This window comes from Anguilla rostrata, chromosome 4, assembly GCF_018555375.3.
Source record: "Anguilla rostrata isolate EN2019 chromosome 4, ASM1855537v3, whole genome shotgun sequence".
In the NCBI taxonomy this organism is placed as follows: Eukaryota; Metazoa; Chordata; class Actinopteri; order Anguilliformes; family Anguillidae; genus Anguilla; species Anguilla rostrata.
Window position 1 is genome coordinate 26,142,626 of NC_057936.1, and position 18,951 is coordinate 26,161,576.

The 18,951-nt window shown below is 39.9% G+C and overlaps 1 protein-coding gene across 3 annotated transcripts; it reads right to left on the reverse strand.

Moving 5' to 3' along the window:
- Nucleotides 1-10: 10 nt before the first annotated feature.
- Nucleotides 11-18,249, reverse strand: esco1 (establishment of sister chromatid cohesion N-acetyltransferase 1). Of its 3 annotated transcripts, none has more exons than XM_064331814.1 (10): nt 18,094-18,249; nt 12,440-14,723; nt 12,192-12,249; nt 10,911-10,968; nt 8,800-8,923; nt 8,524-8,655; nt 8,204-8,293; nt 6,316-6,459; nt 2,907-3,091; nt 11-2,533 (listed from the first exon to the last, which is right to left on the reverse strand). In XM_064331814.1, exons 2-10 carry the CDS (start codon nt 14,720-14,722, stop codon nt 2,365-2,367), a joined length of 3,243 nt encoding a protein of 1,080 aa, XP_064187884.1. In that variant the 5' UTR covers nt 14,723; nt 18,094-18,249; the 3' UTR covers nt 11-2,364. The 3 variants fall into 3 exon arrangements, with proteins under 3 accessions (XP_064187884.1, XP_064187882.1, XP_064187883.1); XM_064331812.1 differs by having other exon boundaries at nt 12,162-12,249; XM_064331813.1 differs by lacking the exon at nt 18,094-18,249 and adding an exon at nt 17,941-18,087 and having other exon boundaries at nt 12,162-12,249.
- Between the last annotated feature and the right edge of the window lie 702 nt (nt 18,250-18,951).

Below are 18,951 nucleotides of genomic sequence, written 5' to 3' on the forward strand. Positions count from 1 at the left end.
GCCAAAATCATAGCCTGAGGACTTCCTCTTTAATCTGAAAAGAACTTACTACATACAAGCATCAGAACACATTACCACCCATTTACAAGCATCAGAACATACTTCCACCCATTTTTCCATGACTGTGTGAGAACTGTTTTAGAACAGCCTTGATAGACAGTCACATTAAGGAAAATTTAAAAGGAATGGGGAATATTGCTCTTAATACTGTGGTATGTCTGGATTGGTTTTGCTCCCTGTAATGTGGATACATATGATTAAAATGGTGAGTTCACCCAAAAAGGAAATTACGGTATGTTTCCACTTACCCAAAGTGCTATCTATCCATCCAGATTATTTTGCTGAGTTTTTAGATATCCACTGCAGCTCACCCTGATACAGTGGACCTCAACAGACCCATATTTGTCTCTTTCTAAATAGTATGCCACATAATTCTGAATCTGTTGTGCTTTAATAAAGTAAATTGTTTACAAGTTGCTATACTGAAACTACCACAAACGGTCACATTCCATCAGTCATGCCACCACCATTTAAATGTCATACTAGCCCACCTGCATGAGAGCTTGGACACACACAGTTGGTGTACTTCAGTAGAATTAGCAGTTCATGATGAATCCATGCAGAAATTAAGCTCTGCGTATCTCAGCAAGTAACCATGGGTTTATATTTGGAAAGAGACGATAATGTTGAGTTCTTGGAACATAAACTTTCGGTGCATTAAGCACCACAAAAATATTGGTCTGTTGAAGTCTCTTGCATCAGGGTGGGCTGCAGCGAATATCCAAAAACTAGCAAAACTATCTGAATGATAGATAGTAGATAGAAAGTGGAAACGTACCTTAATTTCATTTTTGGGTGAACTGCCCCTTTAACATGAAACTGCATAAAGCCAAATCTGTCCTTTTCTCATAGATTATCCTTATAGCCTAGGACAGTAGTTCTCAAACTCGGTCCTGGGGCCCCCCTGTGTATGCCTGGTTTCATTCCAACCACATTTGCAATCCTAAATTTTTGAAAAGCTGTTTATTTTTCTTAATTATGTGCTTTTCAGGTTTTTAGGGATTATCGTTATCCTCGTATTCCACATTATGTCAGAAATAGCTATGCAAGCCATGCAGAAATGTCCCATGTTCATATTGTGCTATATTGGAAGCAATTTCATTAAAAGAAAAAATTTCAGCTTGTCAAAATTCTGGAACTGCAGCTATGGTTGGAAGAAATACCAGCATACATGGGGGGGGGAGGGTGGCAGCAAGGAAGTCAGAAGCAAGATGGACATTGCACTGGTGGGACTGATGGCTGTAATTACAGTGAGTGAACAAGCTGCACCTTCACATCTGAAAAACATACCTTTGTTCATGACTAGATGTGACTGAGTCTGATTAGCTTAACCACATCAAACAGACCCGTGGTACTTGATATTAATCCCTGACGGGGTAATTCAATACATAAGAATTAATTCTTATTTCATTCTTAATTAAGTCAGGACCACTTCGAACTCCCATGTAGACAAACACTAAAGGGGTGAAATCTCCCAATGACAAACAGACTGAAGGGGCCAGGATGGAACCAATGAAAGCAATGGCCTTCCTTAACGGCAATGTTTGGCATCCTTCTTTCCTAGAATCTTGACAAAAAGGAAAATCTTGAAGGTCCATTGCTGAAAAACACACTCAATGCATGTACATTGCCGGCAGAAAACAAATCTACATCATGAAACACAACTAGGTGAAGTTCTGCAGCTTATTTTAAGATACAATTAATCTCCTTCTCATGTGAAAGTCAAGAGGATTGACTGGCTTTTCAAGAAACCTTTTCTGGATGCAAGTGGGAAAATAGCATGTTGGTCTCAAGACTGAAGTTGTTTTCCAAAAGTGCATAGAAGGAACATAGAAGAAAATAAAGAAATATCGTAAAAATATAAAAACTACCAGAGTTAAAGCTATTTTGGGGATTTTTTGATTTGCTTTTCCTATGGAAAGGACCATGCCTTTAAATCTTTAAAAGATTTCCAATAAAATACAGTATTTTCCATTCTTAAAAAATGCTTTAACAAAATATGCTTTTTTTCAAAATATTTTTCATTATGGGGATAAATGGAAAAGACCTTTTTACTATTTTTTTTTTTTTTACAACTTATTCTTGTTTAAAAACCTGAGTTTAAAAAAAACAACAACAGTTGAAGGGTTTCTTAACATCTCTCTCAAAGGAGGAGTTTGCTTGGCAGTCATTAGACCAAACCCAGTGCTATGAAATTCATAAAACAACAAGCCAAGACTAAGTCTGCTCATGACAAGAAAGTCTGACATGAATGTTGCAGCAGCTCAGCCGGAGTCACAATATCAGCAGTCAGCTCAAAGACGGTCACATGACATCTGGGCTGGGCCGGGCTGACTGTGTCCCACTGACGAAGTTGTAGACTAGAAACTGTGAAGTGCCACAGTAATGTGTAGCAAAGAGCTTGCCGTCAGGTGTGGGGTCAGAGAAGGCAATCTCCTCCTTGTTTAGGTGAGATCCGTAGATGAAGTTGTTCCTGTGAAAGGTATACAGAAATACTGTTGCAGATACCAATTTTAGAGCACAATTTCAACACAGCAATGCAGTGTCCTCAAAGTAATTCTAATTCAAAACACTGAACAAGGTCAAGCTTATTTGAAATGTTAAGACTTCAAATACAATCTTGCCCTCTTATATCGAACTACAGAGTTAAGCTATAATTCAGTGATAGAAAATTCCACCCAGCTTACTTAAACCACTTAAATTCTCAACATTTTGTGACAGACACGATATGTTAGTAATTTGTCCTCATTTGTAAACTGCAAGCTGACTTCAGAAGGAGATGCAACTGAAATATGTGTAGCATGAAGTGCGTGGTTTCTTCTCCAGGCGTATTAAGGCAACCTGACCTCAGGCATTCAATCATGCGTGAGGCAATTCCCTTCCTCCTCATCATGCTGAAGACCCAGATGCGGCTGATGCCACAGACGGCCGGCTCAGGGACGGTTGAGCAGCACCAAGCCCTCTGCTGCTCAAACATCACCTTCTCCCCCTCTGAGCCCTCGGGCGTGGCCTCTTCAATCACCCGGAAACCCTGCAGACAGATTAACAGACACATCGGCATATGCAAAGAAATGCATTTGAGTAGCACTGCGCTTTGGTCAGAGGGTAAGCAGATAAACCAAGTTTACAGAGGAGCTTGATGACATAAACCACTGAAATGACACAAAATAAGATAATGGTCTGCCACCTGGCTGCGTGATAAATGTATAAGAAATATTCTACATCAAAACACATATTGGATGTTGAGTTTCTTCCAAAGTGAAAAAAAGACAGAACGGGCATAACCATATTTTAGTCAGTACTATTCATCAGTTTTATATCCCCATTTCCTAGCCAAAACTACTATTAGAAATACTTTCTATTTGGTCAGGCATGCAGGTTTGATACTTTTTAGTAATAGCCACAAACCAGCACACCATTAATCACTGGACACTAGGACTTCATCATTCCCATGAAGTTCATGCATGGAGCGCTAAAAGTATGCCTAGCAGCCAATTTGAATCGCACTCCACACTCACTATTCAGCCTGTGTGCGTATTTAATTCTATGTTATTTGCATTTGAAATTAGTCAACATTGATTTTTATATTTTAACAAATTTATTATTAGGGCTCCAACCAGTGATGATTATTATTATGACCAAATGATGATCGTTAAATTTGCAGAGGGCATGTCTTATTACAAAATGCTAATAATTCATAAAATGATTGATGTAAGGTTATTAAACTTGGTATTTATGTGGCACTAAAGAGATTCAAATTTTTTTTTTTAAATACACAGGTACCGTAATGTCTACATGGTGAATCATGTATAAAAATACCATTAAATAAAAGCTGAGAATATGCACTTTAACCACATGTGAATTGTTTGATTACAAATTTATAATTGTGAAGTATAGACCCAAATTTTTAAAAATGTCTTTGTCACAAACATTATGGAGCTCACTGTCAGCAGGTTGCATCCAGCTAGCCCACTAATAAATAGAAAAGTAAAATTCCTGAAGAAACTACGAGGGCTAGCTGAAAGTTGCTAGTTTCCCACTGACCACATAGAGCAGACAGTGCTGGTGCCTGGACTGGAATGGCGCAGCGAGTCGCCGAAAAGTCACAGAGAAGAATAATAATAATGAAGACTCAAGAGAACATAAGTGTGCTGCCTTCAGCTAGCCCACAAATACGTTCACTGTCAGATAACAAGTGTGTTGCTTTGCAATCACAACAAAAGGTTCACTGTCAGATAACAATACTATGTTGCTTTGTAAGTACACTAATAATACTAGGCAACACAACAGGGTGTCCTAATAATAATTTTTATCAGTAGCCAAGGACTGAAGGTGCAACTTTGGGCCTTGGCCCGCTAATAATAATAATATCGAGCAATACAATAGGGTGCCTTGCACCATCAGCGCTTGGCCCCCTAATAATACAAAGAAACATAAAAGGGTACCTCACATCTTCAGTGCTTGGCCCCCTAATTAACAACAGAACTGGAAGCACATACATGAAATTTCACACTTTGCAAGTCAAACGTTGCAGCTGAGGCAATACATTTCCAGATGGTTGACTGCTGGGCTTATTTTTTGGCACTTGGAGGTGTTCTGTCCCCACTTTGAAAAAGTTTCACTTATAGCTGCCTCAGACAAGTTTTGAAGGCTGCAGACAAATTCCTCAAATCAAGAGCCTTGTTGCAGCGCACAGCCGCCACCAGCTGTTCCTAGGCGTAAGCGAGTTACAGATGCGATCAGGGCCCACTTTCTGGCAATCAAACTTGAGCCACACCTCCTGATATTTTTTAACTTGTTTTATTTTCTCAACACCAAATCTGCACTACTCTTGTAGTGTGAGCATATAAAGACGAGCTTTGTGACTGATGATCAAAAACAGCCAATGAGCTTGCAGGAAAGCCATGTGCAGGAAGCTGGAAAAAAACATGGCACAAGAGCAGTTTCATAGGCTTCAGGAAAACCAGCAGTCCGCTGTGTGCACTGATGCATGAGATTGAACAGAGGCTGGTTGAAAAACAATACAATACTTATCACAACCAAAATGAAAAAGAAAATATGTGGCAAGAAAATGCCAACAGCCAGCCTTCAACAGCCAGATTCAAGCAAGACAGCGGTGTATAAACAACCCTTATGAACAAAATTTTGTGAAAGTCCTGCAGTTCGTGATCCCTGGCTGTTCTGTTGCCTCACTACATCCGTGAGTCAAGAATGGTTGTGTAGGCTGAGCCCGGCATTAAATGAAGCACCAGAAGATTTGTCACATGCTGGAACAATCAGAATTTTGGATGGATGAGTTGCCACTGCCTACTGTCAGATTTAGCAATGTCCTCAGAGCACGTGCATGCAAACTTTTGGTTTATTTTGGGTTCATAATTAAATTTAACATGTGACCATTTTTAGCACTAAGATAGGCTAACCTCTACTGGGTAACTTAGGGTTACGGACAAGCAGGAACACAATGTATTAAGCTGGTATGAAATATAATCTAATTTTCTATTCAATCTGACACACAATGCCTTTCATAAGCCTGTGTAATTATACGACTCAAGATGGTTACATGTTAATGACAAAACACCAGATTACCAATTTTTGGGTGCCACAATTATCTATAAATGCAAAATAGATAAGTCACTGACCATCTTGCATAACTCACTGTTTAGTCTTACTCACGGTGTCACTATACATTTGTGCTGTGAGTGTAAATGTATACTGTATGCTTTGTCCTTATTTCACAGTTACTGCGAAAATATTAAATCTAAGCACCACATGGCCTCACTATTAAGAACTGAGCTATGGGGCTGTGGGACTGCAGCTGGTACACTTGCTGGGCAATGCGTAGATTGTGGTAGTGCCTCCCAGGGCAAGGGAATGTTCGGTTTGCATATTATTGCTCTCTAGACTTCCCTGCTGTTCAACTGGACACCTGTGCTGCGCTTGCTAAAGCTACACATGATATGTCTCCCTCCAACAACAGGGTAAACCAACCCTGCTGTTTGTCACTATCTATCAATGATTTATATAAGGACTTCCAGAGGATTATTAATTTCCTTTGCACCCTTGTTGCAACAGCTTGTGCACAAAAAACACATAACCAGACGCAACAAACATTTTATGGCAATTCAATAATTAAGCATATTTTGCATATAAAATATTCAAATAAAATTATTGCTGTTATTTTCTGGAATACAGTAGTTAATTGAAATTTTTTTGGTCCAGTGATTTGTAAGTAGGAGAGATAGCCCCCAAACTCACCTCCTGAATGTGCTCTGCAATGAGGCATCCAGCCACCTTCTTGTCATTGGAAATGAAGAGGAAGGTCTTAGTCTGGGAGGGACACTGTGTATCTACCTGCTGGAATCCCAGATCACTGTCCACCATTTCACGAATCTCCTCCACCTGAGACAGGATCAAGAGAATCTGTCATACATAGGGTTCTTACAAGGCTAAAACTGACAGAAGCTTAACAAATGAATGGGATACAAGGGGGCCTGAACGTGCAGCACTAACAATGAATTCAAAATACTGCCAAGGAATCAGAAGCACCCGTGACTGGGATGGCTGGTATGCCATCCCGCCAAGTAACAGCTTGGTGGGGAAGCATGCCCCATACCTATACAGCACAGAGAGTTGGGCACTTTTCAGGACTCCCTAAAAAATAACCACAATGACCACAGACTCTCAGCCCTTAAAAACATTACTCTGTACCTTCTGACCCCATTTCAGCAAACAGAATTCACAAACAACTACACGTTCACACACTAAGTATGAGGTGCTGTTGTGGAAAAAAAAAAAAAAGCTGCTCAAAAAAAAGGGGGTAAATGAACCATTTTTGTGCAAGAGAGATCCAGTTAGCCAGCGAGAGCAACTGAAACCCGCAAGAGAGGTCCAATGAACAGCACGCGTGGTCCATTCGATAGGCTGGGCGAATTAAATGCAGCACCCAGTTGGTAGCTTTACATTAATTAGCAAAATTAATACTTAGTATCCTAAGTTAGGTAGTTAGCCAAGACTTACATCATTAAGAATAAAGAGAGCACCGGTGAGCTAAGTAATCGCAAAGGGCCTGGTAGGCTAAGGAAGACCTCTACAGCTGATCCCAAACATACTGCAAAAGCAACAAGGGAGTTTTTCGAAGCCAGATTCAGGACTGGCCTAGTCAATCACCGGATTTGAATTCAATTGAATACGCGTTTCATGTGCTGAAGAACTAACACCCAAAAACAAGCAGGGGCTGAAGATGACCACAGTACAGGCCTGGTGGAGCATCACTGTAAGGAATTTTGGTTGATGTAATCTGCCTCAGCATGCCTGGATGTTGACTTTAACTGGGATAGACTTGCAGGAGATATGAAATGATGAAAAGAGGGTGGTTGATGGCCTACCAAAATCAAATGCGAGGGAGGGAGGGAGACGGACAGACACAGACACTCAGACGCACGCACGCACGCACAGAGAGGTGACAATGACCACTTGGTTAATGCAGGCATGAATGTTGATTTGGGATAGATTTGCAAGAGATGTGAAAATATAAAGAGGGGTGTCAAATACTATCAAAGACTAGGGAGCAGACATGCATACAGAAGTTACCTGCCACCTCATTAGTGCATTTTGTCCTCGGAAAAGGATATAAAGCTGGTGCCTGCACAACACTGTATTGTAATTGACCTACCTTGCTTTTACCTTGGATGTTTCATAGTGTAAGGAAGACTATTTTTGCTTAGTTAATAAATTGTTATTGACCTAAACGTTGGAACTACAAGTTTTACTTCACAAAGGACCAAATTCCTACAATCACCAGAGAAGATACTCAGCCCCTGGTGATGCCTATGGGTTACAGACTTCCAGCAGTCATTACATGCGAAGGATATGCGATTAAAAACTAAACATTAAAATGTCACAAACATTATAGTTAAATGGGGGATGATGTATGAAAAGTGCTGTAATTTCAACATGTTAAAACACAAGTGTATATAAATACCCTTTAATAAAAGCTGTGAACCTGCATTTTAACCATGTGACTTGTTTGATGATAAATCTAAAATTGAGCCAAATCAAGAAAAAAAAGCCTTTGTTGTCCCAAATATTATGGAGCTTACTGTGTGAGTGTCTATATATATATATATATCTAAGTGGGATGCACCTTCTTCAGAGCGTATTTGGGGTCATCTGGAAGAACCAAGATGACCTTGCCATCAGGATATTCTCCCAGAATCCTTTCCTTCTTCCATCCCTAAAAAAATGAAAAAAGAGAACGATAAAAATGATGTGCAGGAACTTAATTTGCATTGCATTGAATATTTCAAGGCGTGTGTAAAAAAAAAAAAAAATTTTAAGTATGTGGAAGTACATGCGTATTTGTGCATGCCTGCAGTGCATGCGCAACTGTCTGTGTGAGATCATGCTTATAAATTATTCGCTGACAAGCAATAGTCCACGTTCCAGGACCGTGCCCTTTCTCACCACATATCTGACAGCGCTGATGAACTGGTTATGGAATAGCAGGTGCTGGGACTCATCCTCAGGATTAGCAGCAGAGTATAACATGCCACACACACTGCATGTCACTGTGCCAAAGTTCTTCTGATCTGGGTCCTATACAAAAGACACCAACAGAGTTTCAGTGTTCATAGCATGCTAATGTTATTCTAATGATAGTCACAGCATTCATTTTTGTCAATAAACTGCACAGGTGAAACAGATTTGTTTGATGTTGACAGCATTTTTCACAATTCTCACGTTCATGGCTTGTAGTCCCTCTTTGTCCACATTCTTCAACCTCTTGTTCTCTTTGTGCGTATGGGTGTCAGACGAGGGACTGCTTCCAAAACAGGAGGAGGCTGTGTCAGGAGACACAGCATGGCTGCCATAGAAATAAAAGAAAACTACTGAAAGTTGCCAACATGTTGTAATGATGACAAAGAACACGGCAAGATATCAATTTTATAGAAATCGTGGGAAATTTTATCTTTATCTAAACTGAAAATACAAACTTTGAAAGGGCATAACTCCCATCCCACTTAGTCTTTACAGTTGGCACTATTCGGGCCAGTACAGTTGACACTACGCATTCCACCAAACTCAGATTCGTACGTCAGATTGACAGATAGTGAATCGTGATTCCACTGCATTTCCACTGCTTCAGAGTCCAATGGCGGTGAGCTTTATACTATGCTTGGTACTGCACATGTTGATCTAAGGCTTGTGTATGGCCGCTTGGCCATTGAAATCCATTTCATGAAGCAACTGATGAACAGTTCTTGTGCTGACGTAGTGTCCAGAGGTAGTTTAGAACATTGTAGTGAGTGCAACTGAGGACCAATGATTTTCACATGCTGCACACTTTAGCACTTGGTGGTCCCGTTCTTGTGAGCTTCTGTGGCCTACAGATTTGCAGTTGAGCTACTGTTGACTTGCTCCTATACATTTCACCATAACAGCACTGCATTTACAGTTGACTGGGGCAGCTCCAGCAGAGCAGAAAGTGCTGTTATTGTGAAATGAAAACATACAGGAGCAACAACAGCTCAAGCCACAAAGCGGAAGGCCACAAATGGACTTGTTGGAAAGGTGGCATCATTGTGCCACATTGAAAGTCACTGAGCTCGCATTCTACTACCAATGTTTGTCAATGGAGATTGAATGGCTGTTTGCTTGATTTTATGAACCTGTTAGCAATGGGAGTGACTGAAATAGCCAAAACCACTAAATATAAGGGGTGTCCACATACTTTTGGAAATGTAGTGTTCTTATAGCCACTTGAACATGAGATTCCACAACACAACAAATTGGTGAAAACAACACGTTACCAGAGAAAATATCGAATACATTTGGCTTTCATGTTCATAGCAGCGTATACTTTTTACTCAAGAGACAGGTCATAACGTTAATCCACTGATATTTCCACAGTGGATTTACTTAGCACATCTAGGCCTACAAAGATTTCTATGGGTAATATATAATGTAATGTAGACTTTCTATATGTGCCTTCAAACGATTATGTTATTGGAACTGCAGGTATGCCATCCTGCCAAGTCACGCCTTGGTGGGGCAGCAAGCCCCCAAACCTACACAGTATTGAAAGTCTGGCATTTTCGGGGTTCCCTATAGAAACAACCACAATGACCACAGACTCTCTGACCTTTAAAAAATTCATTTCTGCACCTTCTGATCCCATTTCAAGACAGAGTTTCACAAACAACTTCACACATCCAACAATAAAGCCCAAAACTTGGGGGATTTTGTGTTTTTTCCTTTTCCTTTTTTCTGCATCACAAATGCTCCAGGCCACAAAGAAAGTCTCCTAAAAATATTATGTAAGGCCAATGAAAAAGAGTTAACTTCACAGAGATAACGTTCCACCCTGAATGACAGAGAGCTTAGAAAGCGAACATTGAAATTCCTTACGTAGTCACCCATAAGTAAATAAGATAATCAACACATTATTATTGTACATCAGCTGAGGCAGTTTCTGCTTATTTAAGAGATTTTGATATTTCTGACAAAGCCTGTTTTTCAAATTTTTTGTCTGAACCCAATAGTGCCCTTCCTCTCATATCACACAATGCAAAAATTTGTTTTGTGTAGACAAAACCTCATTCCATATAAAACGTTCATTCGACCGACAAGTTTTCATTACGTGCATGAAATGTTAATTCTGCCCACTAGGTTTATTTTGTTGACAAAATTTCACACAATGTTCAGTCTATTCATGAAATTGCCTTCTGTCCACAAAATAGCTACACAAAACTGCATTTTGTACAAAATATATTATGTTATATGTTATCTGGGCTCAATACTTACCAGTTGCTAATTTATGCTGTAATATACAACAAAGGCAGAGAACTTACTGGCCAGAAGTGTCCTTATTGATGAGATCTGCGTGTGCTGAGGGCCTCTGTTCTGATTCTGAAAAAAACATGAAAAGGTTTTAAGTTTGTATTCGTGGGATTATTAGTGTCCTGATATAGCACATGTTCTCAATGCAATGGCAGGCTCCACAGTAAAGAACTGTATGCTGGTAGGTGTTGAGATGGCATGGGATAACACATACTCATGAGCATACCAAAAGGGTAAAAATAAGCAGGGGGATGTAAAGTTACTCACTAAAATTCCTTGAAATTTCTTGTCACCCAATCGAAAGCACACAGTAGCACTATACCACTGTATTTTTTTTAATTTTTTTTATAGATGTTCAGGAATACACAAACAATCACTGGTTCTTCACAGATATTTCAAATCTGGTTCATGTGGCCAAACTACATTGTTCCCACAAAACTTGTCACACTGAAGAAGGGTATGTTTGAATGGCCATGCAGAATTTTTGAAACAGACTGGCCATTCAGTAGTGTTATCTTTATTTTTTTAAACGTACAATTTATATATTTCCATATTTATTTATTTAATTTTGGCACGTTTAGTCCTTCATAGAAATGTGCCATCTATACTCTGTTCTTAGAAAATGGCCAAATTCCCTTCTCCTAGCTTGTACTAAGCCCCTGCAGCAAAAACAGGACACAGCCGCACGACTGGTCCAAAGCATTCTCATGTCACACCCCTCCACATCTCAGCTCCTATAAAGTTTAGAACCTTAGTACGAGCCTACAGGGCACTGAATGGAGCAGCTCCATCATACCTCCAATTAATCTTCAAACCTTACTACCTGATGCATCTACTTCTCTTCCTTCCTGTGGTTCTATCTTTCATTTCATTAGGGTCTGTCATGTATGTAGTCTGTATGCATTTAAAATAATTACTTTTATTTTTGGATAGTGTGGTTAACTTGCACTAGTGCTGTAGTGATGTGGTGTCTTAATTTGTTGGTCTGGTTATGTTGTTAGCCAGCGCTGACACAAATGCTCATTTTAATCAGGTGAATGCACTTCTGTTTCCCCTATAATATGAATAACACTAGATAAAAATGTATTTGAAACGACTGTGTCAATACTTTTTTTTTTTTTTTTTAAAAAGATCAAATTCAGCTTTTTCAATTTGATTAAATACTGCACCTCATGACCATATAACAATACTTTCATTTAAATGATATACTGTTTACATCTAGGACATCAGTTTGTTTGAACTGAAAACTAAAGACTCCATACCACTGCCGTGCAGGTTACATGGCTGCTTGCCTGGTGTGGCTATAGGTGACACTATTGTGGGAGAAGAGGAGACTGGTCCTATGCAGCTCTAAAAGAGAAAAAGAAGAAGCAAACCATTTAAACAGCACAAACATTGGCACACCTGCTATGACTGATAAGCTACCAATTAAAAATATTACCAACATGACACACAGAAAACAGGCAGTCAGAAAATGAATCTGACTCACTGCTGTTGAAAAATGCATGTAGGGAAAAAGAGAAACAAGTTTTGAGCTTACCACATCTTCAACACCTTTGGAACCAGGCTGTACATTTATTTTCCGAAACATGGGTTCCATAGGGATGCGTCTTGGTTCCTCATCCACTCCATCTAGCACAAAATCATCAGGCGAATACTTGGGCCTGGGTGTGTACAGTTTGTATTCCACCACTGGTCTGGTCTTCAGAACAGTGACACCATTAGGCATAGATGGTGCCACTGCTGGAAGTGGTTTCTTGTTTATACTCTCAGTTTTTTCGGTCTCCTTCATGTAGGTAGTGGCTAAGCATGGAGCAGGACTCAAGGGAGCAGCAGCAAGAATGACATTAGGCTCTATAGTCGCATCATTGGAGAGCCTTCGATTTGTCTGCTCAGTCTTGAACTTCTTCACTCTAGTCCATGTCAGTTTTTCCCTCTTAAGTTCTGTCTGGCGCAGCCTCTGAAATCGAGTCAGCTTCTTCTCATGTGATTTCAAAGGTACTGTAATATGACTCAAGAAAAAGCGTTTTTTTGGCTCCTCTATTGTCACAGTAATGGCCTTTTGGGCCATAGCAGGGTGTGGAGTGGTCTTGTCACAGATAGAAGATGTTGGGATGCTGTCATCTTCCTTCTCGGGCTTCAACTGTATTGCCTCCGGATGACTAGGATAGTCAGTAATATCCTGCTCTTCTTCCTCCTTCTTCAACTCCATTGTGTCTGATGCAATGTCCTCAGCAATTTCCTCACACAGAGCCAGGAGATTCAACTGCTTAGCAGCTGCTTTCTTCATTGCTGCAGCCTTTTCCTCAGCTAGTGCAGCAAGACGGGCCTTGGTCCTGGCTTGAGGGTTCATCATCTCCTTCTTGGGTGGAGCAGGCCCGCCATCTGTCTCTGGCTTATCTTCTATCTCTGCAGGGTTAGCCACATTGGTTTTGAAAGACACAGCTCTTATTTCCAGTGATGATGGAAGGAGTCGATCCTCTGTGCTAAGGGGATTGCAAACTTGAATGCTCACTTCAGACTGTTCCTCCAACACTTTGTGTTTCAAAGTACTCTTTTCCTCTGACTCATTATCTTGAGCTAAAATACAATCATTTAGTACAAGCAGACTGCCAAATTCAGCTGCTGACGTACCAAAATGCACAGCACAATTTCCCATTTTTGATGTCTGTGGGTCACCACATCTTTTTGTGTCCATTTTAAAGCTCTCTACATCACCAGGGATGCAACTCCTGTTCACTCCTTCAATTTCTGCTGCACATGAACCCTCTTTTGCAGTTAAGGATGGTTTGTAAAGGTTAGACTCCTTAATGACTTTTAAAAGTGCTTCCAAAGGTGGAGAGGACTTTTTTACAGACTGTCTGACCCCATGGCATTTGTCAACATTATCCTTTGGGCCAGACAAAAGTTCTATCTGCCAATCTAGGGCACTTCTGGTCTTTTTGCTAGTCTGAGGACTGGACATAGAAATCTCCTGAAGGTTCTCAGTGCAACTGTATCTCCTCCTCAAGGCATGTTGGTTTTTTGTTTTTAAAGCACCTTGGTGCTTAGGTCCTTTCTTGAAAAGTAGTTCTCTCTGGCTTGTCATTTGAACATTACAGCTTGTGGACTCTGCAGTTCTACCGTAATTATGGTCTGACTGGACTGAACTAAGAGTTACAGGGTTTTCCATGCTGGTGAGACCAACCCTAGTTTTATTTTTTTCTGTTGGGCTGCTGGCTCTAGCTCTCTTGTGGCCTCTGGTTCCATTAGAAGGGAATTCTCCATTACGGAGAGTTCTAGAAGGGGTATGCTGTGCTCTCCGTCTTAGTGGCTGCTTTCTGATCCCTTCCTCTCCAAAAGAGGCACTGTCCCGTGACGACACTGAAACAGATGGGCCCAATTCTGCAGTTTTCTTGACCCGTGGCTTCCTTAAACCAATGTTTGTCCTTTTAGCTGGCTGGGTTGTAGAAGTATTCTTAGGAAACTGGTTTGATGGTGCTGCCCGTTTGCATGAATGAGTCCTTGAGGCAGTCCTCCTCCCCTTTTCGGTTTGGACAACCATTTTTGGCTTTTTCTTGATCACTGTCTTTTGGACTGTTCTCACTCTGGTTGAGCTGCGAATGGGTTTTATTGGGTTTTTTGTATCATTCTGTGGAGCTGGAGGCTTCTTCCTGGCTCGGGGTGTAGCCAAAATCATTCTCTGTGTAGAAGGGCCTCTCTTAGTCGATTTCACAGAAGTTGAAATGTTTCTCTTAGTGGGCAAATCAGCAGCCTTTGGCTCCAGCTTTCCTCTCTTAGCTTGCGAGTCAAACGAAACCGTTCTTTTTTTAGGAGTTGGCATTCTGCAAAAAATTTAATACAGTAATGCAATATATCAGTAAGGTGCTATCAGGTGAAATGTAATATGACAAACTTCCCATTAATTATGAGTTTGGAAATTCTATAGAATTGTACACGATACACCTTAGTTACCTGTACATGAAAAACAAAGTATTTTACTCATATTACCACATCATACACAATTTACATAGCAGAAGCATGCTAGCCGTACACCACATAACTAACCAACAATGCTAGCCAGTTAGCCGAGATTTGACTATTTATAGCCAGTTATTTGATTTACAAATTGCTATATCTAACCAAGCACAATATAAAATGATCTAGCACAGTAGCAAACATTTCTAGATCATGAAAAAATACATTTTGAAGAACAACGAGAAATATGCTGCCTGCATATTTCTCAAATATTAATAGCTGGAGATACAGAGATGAAGTGCAGAAAGTGGTGGAGGACCACTCCATTCTATAAGGTTTGTATTCTATAAGGACCACGTCCAAAAACGCATGACATGGTCCAAGTCTATGAAGGAGGTAGGACTGGTGGGCAGATTTGCAAATGAGATGTGGATGATTTAAAAAAAACGGAGTGACCTGCAGACAACTGCTAAAAATAAGTAGGCTAGCCACAACACGTAGTGTTTCTCATACATTGACTTTCTTTCGGCAGCCCACCCTAACTGATTTGCCCCCACCCAAAAAGATTTTTAGTATTTAGTTTATTTCTATAAACTACACCCACTAATCTGGGACTAAATATGGAATAAATATACAACCTTACCATTGGCTTTACATGTAGAAATGTTCCTTTCAAGACTAAGTGGTCATATATTGTCTTGGACAATCTGTTTGTGAAATATACACTCATTTGTGACGCCTGGGTATCTTCCAAAAGAGCTCTGCGTAATACCACACACTTTCGGGACAAGCAATCTTTATGATCAGACAAGTGGAATGGCTCTTCCAGTTGTCCGATCGCACAAGTAAAAAATAAACGTGATCAAAAAAGCTGTAATGTATGAGAAAATTAACTGAAGTTTTAGCGTGTCTTTGTTTGCAACACACAGTCAGTTTCCCAGCTGAGTCTGCTTGCTACAAAGGCACATGTTAGAGAATACTCAGCTGCGTGTCTGTGCGGTTGTCATTTTTTCTACAGTCTTGGGTGAACTTTGTCTATTTACCTCACATGCACGGCACGAGTCTGATGCACTCCTCTAAACATTGCTAACTCAGGAACACCTAGTATCGACCACGCAAGGGGGGGGGGGGACGTGTATCGACCACCTCAAACAGTAACATTTTTATTTTCTATTTATTCTTGAGGACTGAACGCTGTTACCTATTAAAATGTAATTCTATTTCACTAAGTCACTATTTCTTATTTCCAAAAATACAAATGCACATTCAAATATTATGTTTCCTATTTTATCTTCTGATGATGCCAATCTTGTTCTTTCCAAATCACAAGACTCTTGTCTAGGAGGCAAAACATGGTTCCAGTGCCCGCTCAAAATTGTTCCAAATCAGTAAGTAATCTATAAATGTTACGATATTCAAACTCAACAGAAATTCAGTCAATACTCAAAATTGTTACAAATCAATATCATCACTAAAAAAATAGGTTTGTAGGTTTGATTCCCCAGTAGGACACTGCCATTGTACCCTTGAGCAAGGTACTTAACCTGCATTGCACCAGTATATATCCAGCTGTATAACTGGATACAATGTAAGTCGCTCTGGATAAGAGGGTCTACTAAATGCCTGTAATGAAATTGTTCTGGAGTGAGCATACTGATCTTGTATGCAGATTACTGGCAAGGCATTAAGCAAAATGTTGTCTTTAGTTGATCAAGATTGCTTTTTAACAGTATACTACAGCTTGATATGTCATTACCTGAAGTTATTGCAGTGTAGCGCAGTCAAGTAATTATCCCATACATCTAAAAAAAAATACTGCTTATTCAAAAAAGATATGTAAGAACAGCTACTTGTCTAAACTTCTTCTGAACCATCAGCCCCTTCTATCATGAAACATCCAACTCCTGTCAGTTACATGCAATGCTACATATTCTGCAATATCACGAATATACAGACTCTTACCAAGGAGTCTTCAGTTTTATTTTCCTGAAACTCCCAAATTAAGTCTAATAGAGTACAACAGTCAAAAACCCTCACGTTTTGTCATCCTATGCCTCAAGAGGCCAGTTTTCTATTATACATAGAGGAGCTAAATAAATATTCTATTTGTATACAGAGGATGTTTAGATTAAGCATGTATGTTCAGCCATCATTAATTTGACTTGCTGGAACATTTTATTACATAGACCTATTTTCATATTTTCAGGTAAAATCCATAAGACCTTCAATCTCATTTTAAGTATGAACGTGCTTGTAAATGGTATAACTGACTTCTTATTTAATATTTTGAGAAAATTACACTGTTAGCATCAATTTGACAGAAAACATGCTGTTCAAATCTGGCCCATCGGGACCAAATCTGACCAATATTTTCCTCAAAAATCACCAAAATGAACTACTTGAGGGAGTTGTACCACCTAAAAAACACGACCCACATCTAAACCTACCATCCAATACTGCCTACCTTGTAATAAAGCACAAACTACACGAATCGTCTCAAACGACGTTTGATGCAACGTTGTCGCTCGAGATTCACAGGATACTGTTCAGACATTTTAGACTTCCTACTGCTTAATCTGCTCAATTAGCTAGTTATCAAAGCAAGGTAAATTCGCCAGCCTGTCACTAGCAATAGCAGCACAAAACAATTATTTACGTTCAGTGAGCAAATAAGCAATAGCAAACCATGCTAGCTGGATCTATATACATTATGAAAACGTAACTAACGTTGACGTGTTTGCGGCGTTCTCCGTCCGTCTAACTAAAGCACAGCTACGCAATGCTAAGGATTACGTTACAGGTTTGGTTGAAGTTACAACGTTAGCTTGAATGAAAACAATTATGTTGTCTATTTTCACTAACGCTAGCTAGCATACTAGCTAAATGAAGCTAGCTGTGCTTAGCTGGACTTTCGACCTACGATATTTGGCGAGATGAACAAATATATCCTTGTTCATCGGAGTACGGTAGTTAAACAAATCTAGCTCTCCGCTTGTTATTTCAACCCCATTGTAGTTATAATATCTGCGAATCGAAGAATTCACAACACAGCCCGATATAGCTCCCGTTAGCAAGACTACTAACCAAACGACTGTAGCCAGATCGAGTCCAAATGAAATCAGTGAAACAAGAAAGAATGAAGTATCTCTCTAGAACTACACTACTGTATAAATAGAAATACTGTAAAATAAAACAGCATTAATAAATACATGCCAAGACGAAGAGGGATGAACTCACTTTGCAAGTTAGCTCAGTCTCTCAACAACAGCGGTTTTTTGTATTTTTAATGTCAACTAAAGTTCAGCATTGCTTCCGGAGCCTACAACCCGGAACTCAAAAGATACTGGAGAAAGATATTTCACTCCCGTATCTTGTCCAGCTCCCCCTACCACTAGTAAGTGCAAACAATCTCTAAAATGACAAAGCGAGGTAGGTTCTGGAGAGTACCGAATACTAATATTCACAAATCATATTATTCACAAGACCATGTGTTTATGAATTTTAGATCACATAAAAAAAATAAAAAAAAACTCAACTTCCATAACCTGCTGATCATGTTGCCTTGCTCAAGCATCCTCCAGGAGCCTTCTAGCAAGGGTAGATAAAATAAGCAATTAAAATGAGCATGCGTTTTCACCCTAGACCAGTGGTGTCAAACTCGTTGCCATGGAGGGCCGTGTGTATGCAGGTTTTCATTCCAGCCTCAGATCTTGATTATATAATTAGTTAAATTATTTGCTGAATTAGGGATGCAGGTTTGTGCACAATGGTGACCCGACGTCTATGGTGACCCGCATTGTCTAAATAAAATTTTTCTTATATTCTGTGCTTCAATGCAGTTAAACGCATATGGCTGAATGAGTAATTGGACTCAATTAAGGCAGCATTAATTGGTTGGAATGAAAACCTGCATACACACGGCCCTCCATGGCAACGAGTTTGACACCACTGCCCTAGACCGTAAAAAATGGAAGTGATGATGACATCACCCAATGAATGTAGCCTACGTCTCTTTCAACTCTCTGCTTTCAACCCATGCACTCCTTGGGAAATCCGTCAATAATCCAAACAAATGATTCCAATGTCCGATTCCAA

What these genes read in the sequence shown, in the direction of transcription:
- esco1 (XM_064331812.1), bottom strand. Translation starts at nt 14,722, where the DNA reads ATGCCAACTCCTAAAAAAAGAACGGTTTCGTTTGACTCGCAAGCTAAG. An exon ending in CCAAAGGTGTTGAAGATGTG is followed by an intron (nt 12,250 to 12,439) that starts GTAAGCTCAAAA and finishes TTTCTCTTTTAG; the next exon opens with AGCTGCATAGGACCAGTCTC. An exon ending in AGGGACTACAAGCCATGAAC is followed by an intron (nt 8,656 to 8,799) that starts GTGAGAATTGTG and finishes TCTTTTGTATAG; the next exon opens with GACCCAGATCAGAAGAACTT.